The 7,339-nt window shown below is 42.0% G+C and overlaps 1 protein-coding gene across 1 annotated transcript; it reads left to right on the top strand.

Annotated features, from left to right (window-relative positions):
- Positions 1-293: 293 nt before the first annotated feature.
- Positions 294-6,576, top strand: LOC306920036 (uncharacterized protein; the record flags this gene model as incomplete). The annotated part of the gene is made up of 8 exons (XM_079496637.1): positions 294-1,022; positions 1,967-2,574; positions 2,759-2,836; positions 3,047-3,194; positions 3,539-3,630; positions 4,011-4,059; positions 4,359-4,512; positions 6,453-6,576. The coding sequence occupies exons 1-8, from the start codon at positions 830-832 to the stop codon at positions 6,574-6,576; spliced, it is 1,446 nt and encodes a 481-aa protein (XP_079352763.1). The 5' UTR covers positions 294-829.
- Between the last annotated feature and the right edge of the window lie 763 nt (positions 6,577-7,339).

The raw sequence follows: 7,339 nt of genomic DNA, 5'->3' as shown, positions 1-7,339 counted from the left end.
GGTGGCTTTTGAGATTCTTGCCGATTTTACTGCATAACAGAATTAAAGATGCCGACAATGCAGTATGGGGCATGGTACTTCTCCTGAGGGAGCTAGTTGAATATGTCTGTGCACCTCGCCTTTCAGAGCCACAGATTGCTTATATGAAGGGGCAGATCCAAGACTATGTTGAAATGAGGAAAGAGTTATTCCCACTAGTAAGACTTAGACCGAAGCATCACTATCTGCTTCACTATGCTGACTTGAGTTTACATTTTGGCCCACTCATACATACTTGGACCATGCGTTTCGAATCTAAGCATTCATATTTTAAAAGATGTATCAGGTCATCTAAAAACTTCAAAAATGTAACCAAGTCACTTGCTGATAGACATCAGTTGTTTCAGGCTTATCAGGCTTGTGGTAGTTTATTTAGCCCCCAGGTTCAAGTTTCAGACTCCACCAAGTTCTATCCTGAGCTGTATGATCGAAGCATAAGGACAGCAGTTGACGAATTCGGAATTAACTCGAGTAACGCAGTTGTCACAGAGAAGGTCCAGGTTAAAGGCACGTCATATGAAAATGGTATGCTTGTTGTACTGAGATATACTAAAGGACAACTACAGTTGGGACAAATAGCGAGCATTATTATTAAAAATGAAACCACTGTCCTACTTTTGCTACGGGGGAAAACGGCCAGCTGGGTTCCTGAGCTTGGAGTCTATGAAGTTGATGAAAATGTTTCTGATTTGTTCAGCTGTCAAAATCTGGAAAAATTTACAGAATATTATCCACTTTCTTCATACCAGAGAGGTGGGAGGTTGCTCATTCCTCTGAAACACATGCCAACATGGAGCCTGTAAAACAGTTGGTTAAGAAAGCCATGCCATCACTTAGTAGTGATAAGATGGATGCACTCCTGGCCAGGTTAGAGGAATTAGGAGTTGCGTCTGTGGATGACCTCATCGATGTGCAAGCCTCGGACCTTGAGAACACTCTGTCTGTCATTCAGTGCAGAAGACTCGTCCGTGCTTTCCAAACTGGTAAGTTTTTCTTCTGCACACATTAGTACACATAGGCTACAAAATTGATGTCTGTATAATCTAGTATTTTGCAAACTTTAATTTAAGAACCCCATACGGTGTCCAAATGAAACCAAATGGATTCCATTTGTACACATTCAGAGTTGTGGGTCCATTTGGTTCCGTATGTACACTGATTTACAGACCTGCATGTAAGGTCATTTGGTTCCATATTATGTAGGCCTACAGTTACAGACCTGTAAGGGTCCATTTGGTTCCATGTGTACACTCAAAGTTACAGACCTGTAAGGGTCCATTTGGTTCCATGTGTACACAAATGGCAAATTCACACTTTGTTGGTTTGTGACACATTCTGTGTTATGTTTTCTTAATTTAATGCAATTCTCAATGTCCGGTCTGAGGAGCACTATTGGTCCAAATTAACCTTTTTTGCCTTTAACTCTGACCCTTAGACCTTTAACCCATTTAGACCTGAGCACGTGTCTGTGTCACCGTATAGCTTTTAACCATTATTTTAAACTTTAGGTGTTGGGAAAATAGCAGATCTACAAGCTCATAGTGCGGCCCTGAGTGCCGCGCTACGAGCTTGTAGATTTGCTATTTTGAAAAGTTGTGAAAACGTGTGTAAGTCTTTGAATATATGTATTCTTTCACAGCAAACGGTTTTAACTCTTATTTTATTCTGGGGGGGTCCCTGGAACAACACATTTTCAGATGGGGGTCCACGGTCAAATACAGATAGTTCTGTGGGTCCTTAACATGAAACAGTTTTAGCACCACTGATATGTTTTTCAGAAAACTGTCAGGATTTGGAAGACATTTTGTAGAATCTGGGCTCAGGTCTTAATTGGTTAATGGCCCATTTGTGCCCCTGGTGTTCCCCAACCGGACTCTGAGAACCAGCATATTAATGGTAATATTGATGAGGTGTTTGTTATCCATAGATTCACAAGCTTCAACACCCTTCACAAGCGGCCCAACATCTGTACCTCTGCCACAGAGAGACCTGCCAGTCCTGCCCCCAACACCACCTGAGACGACAACACCAGCAGGCTCCCCATCCTGTCAGACATATTCTGTGCCATGGCACAAAATGCCCTCCACAGTCATGGAGTCCTTCACTTCAAAGAAATGGGTACCGACGAAGAAAAGACATGACATGATTCGGTTGCTTGTGGATGATATCGTCTGTACACATCATGGACAGAGACCTAGCAGAGCACAGCTGCGGGATGTCGCCCAGCAGATGATTGATAAATATCCTCTCTCCTTCCAAGAGACAGAGCCCTTTGGAAATAAGCCGTTTGCGTCAGACGGTTGTTCAGTTCTCTTTCAACAGCTAGAAAACAGAGTTGAAAATATGAAGAGAGATCCAACCTCCGGGATGAGGCCAGCCGAGGGTGACACTCCAAGAAGGAAAAGGTCCAGATACTCTGATCGTTACGGATGTGTGGAGTGGCAGCCTGCTGTTGAGGGACCCGAGTGTAGAGCAGCACTGCAGTCTAAACAAGAGGAATTGAAAAGTGCCTTCAGAACCCATGATCGCCACCAGGTAAGGCTGCAACCATCCATTATTTAATTGGTGATTATTGTGTAACTATGGATTACCTTTTGGTTAATGGAGTAATTGAGAAGTCATTTATAAAGTTCACAATGGGGAAACATGAGCTTATAGATCGGAGATATGTGTTTGTGTGTGTTTATAAAACAATCTATTGGATTTCTTCTATTTTTAGGAGTCATCTGTTAGAAAATTGATGACTGAAACGTATCCCATCCAGCGTGAAGCCATAAACGATGGAACATGTGTCCTGGTAAGGGTCTGTGTATGATGATGAATATCGTATCGTGATATTCACAGATATCGTATATGTTTGCAATACCTTAATTTATACTTCTGTAGAATGATGGCTTTGTTGAACAATAACCTTAAAAAACACATGAAATAATATCATGTATCGTGATAATGCTAGAAAAAATATCGTGATATTGTATTTTTCCATATCGCCCACCCCTATGTCAAGGTCATGAAGGAAGAGTGGCCATTCTTATTTGAAGCTCCTCACCTGTTTGAACACGCATCTCAACTCCTTGGCTTTCCGGTACTCAACAAGCTGGCAGAGGAACTATCCGGCAAAGAATCGGGCATCAACAACTTCCTCGACTCCAAAGGTAAATTACCCCCCACCCCACCCCTGTTTCCCCAATATACATTTATTGCTACTAGTGTTGAATATGTATTTTCTATTGTATGTCATCCTATTCACTAATATCTTTGCTTATGTGGTAGTCTCACGTTGCCAAACTGTAGCCTCTTGCAATTTCCAAATGCTTCCATCATACAGTCTGGAGCCACGGAAGTTCTATCATGATTCAAATATAAAGCGGAAGTGGAGCCTCCTCCCCACTTCCGTTTCGTCTTTACAGTTTACACTTTTGAGCACCACAGATATAGAAACATGTTGTATTCTGTATAATTGGTATGAACTGTTAATAAAGTATTCAATCAATCATAGGGTTGAAGCTGGGTGATGGTCCAGTGGAGCTGATCAAAGGCATTGCTAGATACTTAAAGGAAAACCCTGATCGCCTCTTCTTCCAAAATGAGGTAAGTGTTATGGATTGTAAACCCCAGGAAATTATCTCAACATAATTATCTATATCCAGTGGTGGTAGAAATACTCAACCACAGTACTTGAGTCAACGTATAGATAGTGATACTATACGTATCATAGTTGATCCACTTTGCACTGCTGGTACTCTAAGTCTAACCCATTTAGACTGAGAACAAATTTTGGGGTTGTCAAACTTGTCACATGTACATACTGCAACATAATTATATTGTAATGTGTGAATCATAGAAAATATTGAGAATCCCTGTAATATTTCTATGCTTAGTCGTTACCTCTGATTCAGACACTGTTTGTGTACATTGGAAACGTAAAATCATCAAATGCATGTGTATCTTCATCTTATTTGTCTCCTCAGGACTCCAACGATGTTGATCTCCCATGTACCCCATGCATCCTACTCAGAGGTTAGTAGTTATCCCAGCAAGCTTGGTATATATGCTCCATTTGTTTTTAGTTTTCCTGCTAAGACAATTTGTTGTGATGAAAAGGTATATGCAGATTAGGGGCAACATCTTTAAATTATGTACAATTGTATGTACAAGTCTGAGAAACAAAATGTTGAATAGCGTTTCAAAGTATTTTTTGCTTGTTCTTACCAAAAACTACTAATTACCAGAAATCACAGCAATTATTCTATTTTTCTTTTGTGCGTGGGTGTGTGATTTCTTAAATTAATTTCGTTTTTTGTGATAATCTGTTTAAGGTGACCAGCAATTCAATATGGCTGTGGATCAGGTCATTGTAAATGACCACATCACCTCCCCTGTTGCGGCCCTCGCCTATGCTTTCTCCCTGTTCTATGTCTGCAACATCGAGTACCCGAAGGAGATGGCGTTGACGCTGGAGTTTGTGCAAAGGTAAGCAACACATGGTTTTGTAATGTTTATAGCTGGGCTATTTGAATTCTTGTCTGTCATAATGCGTCACAACACAATGTGAGCTTGTAGATCTGCTATTTTGGCTCTGCAAGGCTTACTTGTGCAGAGTTCCAGTTGATTACAAACATAACCTGCCAAAAACATTCTAAGTCCATGTTCAACAGGTCAAGATATTTATCTACATGATGAAAATGCTAAATGGTGCTTTTATATACAGACCTGCACACAGGCGCTACGCCAGTGCGCATGCGTCGTCAAAATTAATTCTGCGCTGTCAATCAAGCGCCGGGAAGCGCTTCTGCGTACCGCCTGCTGGGGCCGCCTAGAATGATTATTATGGCCAGAATACTAGTACAATCTGTAGCGAGAGCATTTCCCACCGACTGCCACTCAAAGTACGTCTTGCACAAGTGCACTGGCCATTTTTACAAGTTGTAAAAGGGGATGCTTTGGATGCTTTGCACTCTTCCCATTCGCCGCTGTGCTTATGTTTTTTTTCCGGGTGCTGGAGCAAGTTGCTCGTTTGCGATGCCGTCTCACACAGCCTTGGCACCGGCCACTGACTTTTTACGGGTACAGGTTTTAGTTCCGACAGTGGGAAGAGTGCAAAGCATTGCGGACTGGCACTGCTGCTGCAGCCTGCACAACATGAAGCTTATCAACATGACAACACTGTGTCCCGACATACTGTCCCTTATTATCGTAAAGTCTGGGAAGTGTACACTGTTTGTTTTTGCACCGAGGAGCCATGTGTGTCTAACTGTCTGAGTCTGACTGTACGTTGCCTCGGTAAAAACAAAAGGGAAGCCTGATGTATGCTTCGCCGTGTATGTTAAACAAATAGCTGATCTGCAAGCTCACAACGTGTCAACTCCGCAAGACCGCAACACGTTGTGAGCTAGTAGATCGGCTATTTATATATATATATATATATATATATATATATATATTTTTTTTTAAAGTACCTAAATATTGCTTTGATGCTCATATTATCCTTAGGAAGTATTAAGTTGTTTTTATTAGAATATGCATTTAGGGCTGGACCACACATGGACCTAGCTGCAATTTGCAACTCTAGATTCTTTTTAATAATGGTATGAATCTAGAGTTGCAATACCCTCCATTGACTCCCCAGTCCCCACCTATCCAATAAATATAGTTTTTCTATAAGTTATTATATTCATGCATCCCTCTATTATCCATCCGGCGAGACGGGTCGCCGCATTTTGGAGAGCCAAGTAACTTCTCCAGGTGCTCCTCTGAGTACTAGACCAAAAAAGTTGTGTGCAGCCCTGTTTATATAGAGCTTTTATCCAACTCGCTTTACATTACATCCACACACGCATTCATACACCATTACATTCACCCATGATGGCCGAGGAAACCATGCAAGGCACCATCCTGCTCATTGAGAGCAATTAGGGGTTCATCAGAGTCTTACTCAAGGACACTTTGACACTAACTCTGGGGGAGCCCACAGGATCGAACTGGGAACCTCGCCGTTCCCATCCAGCTGCTCTACTGGCCACTCTACCCCTGAGCCAATGTCCCAAATTAAACAAATAAAGTTGCCCTTCATTACCAGTCCAATTTTTACTTCATTCAAGCGAAGGGCTGCAAATCCCAACCAAAGATCTATCCTATGTTGCCACCTCGTGGTCACTATTTGACATGCATACTTGTCAAAGCCCAAATTGGTCATAGTCCAGTACAATGTCTATTTCTTCCAGTTCCTTGCATATTGCTCTGCCCTTAGCCTAAGAGAGGTCAAGTTTTCCATATTGTATCTCATTGTCTACTTGGCACATTTTGTGCCAAGGACCACCATCAACTAACTAAAGTATCTCAACTGTGTCTGTTACTCTTTACTTCAGTTTCATCTATTTTATGTGTAGCTAAGATTTCTTCTGTTTCCTTAGAGTTTTCTTCGGAATCAATCCAGACAGAGGGTCCAAGGCAGAACAGCAGGGGAAAAAACGGCACATTCCGGCAAGACTGTCAAAGTTTGTGTCTCAACTGAAGGATTTCCAATGGAGCATTTGAGGTTTTTGGACTGTACACACACACACACACACCACCTTACCTCACCTACTGTCTGACAAAGGACAGTTAGTCTGATGGAGCAATGTTTTGTGATTCAAGACTGTCAAAGTTTGTGACTCAATGAAGGACTTCGTATGGAACATGTGAGGTTTTTGGACTGCGTGTACCCACACGCACAACCACACACACACACACACACACACACACACACACACACACACACACACACTACCTCTTGTATGTCAGACTGCCAGTCTGTAACAATGTTTTTCTCAAGGTGAGAATGCAACAGCATTGCTGTTTATTTAGTTTTGAAATGGAAATGTGTATGGCACTAAGGGGGCATAGGGGTGAAGTACCTGCCCCCCCAACAGAACTTAACTATTATCTATCTCAGAATGTTAGTCTGATGTTTGAGTATTCTAAAGGTGAGAAATGCCTATTTTGTTGCACTAAGCTGTTTAGTTGATTGCTGTATTGATATGTTTTGTGTTTTGAAATCATTGGAGGGTGATATTTGTCACTGCATGTTCTCCTGCATCGCCCATCAGTGGGGAATGAGTGGGGAGGTGTAGGACACTTTCTACATCGTCCTGGAGGGGACTCCTCATTCCCCACTGAACGGGTGAGTCAGTAGTTTGAAAGCTGTGACAAAGGACATGTATTTTATTGTGTTTTGAAATAATTGGGGAGGTTGATATTTGTCACTGCATCTTCTCCTACAGGCTGGGGCAACGCCCGTCTGTGGGGAATGATGAGTGGG

Source organism: Electrona antarctica, assembly GCF_951216825.1.
Source record: "Electrona antarctica genome assembly, chromosome: 1".
Taxonomy (NCBI): domain Eukaryota; kingdom Metazoa; phylum Chordata; class Actinopteri; order Myctophiformes; family Myctophidae; genus Electrona; species Electrona antarctica.
Note: the sequence above shows the minus strand (reverse complement) of the source record. Positions and strands in the feature narration are given on the sequence as shown.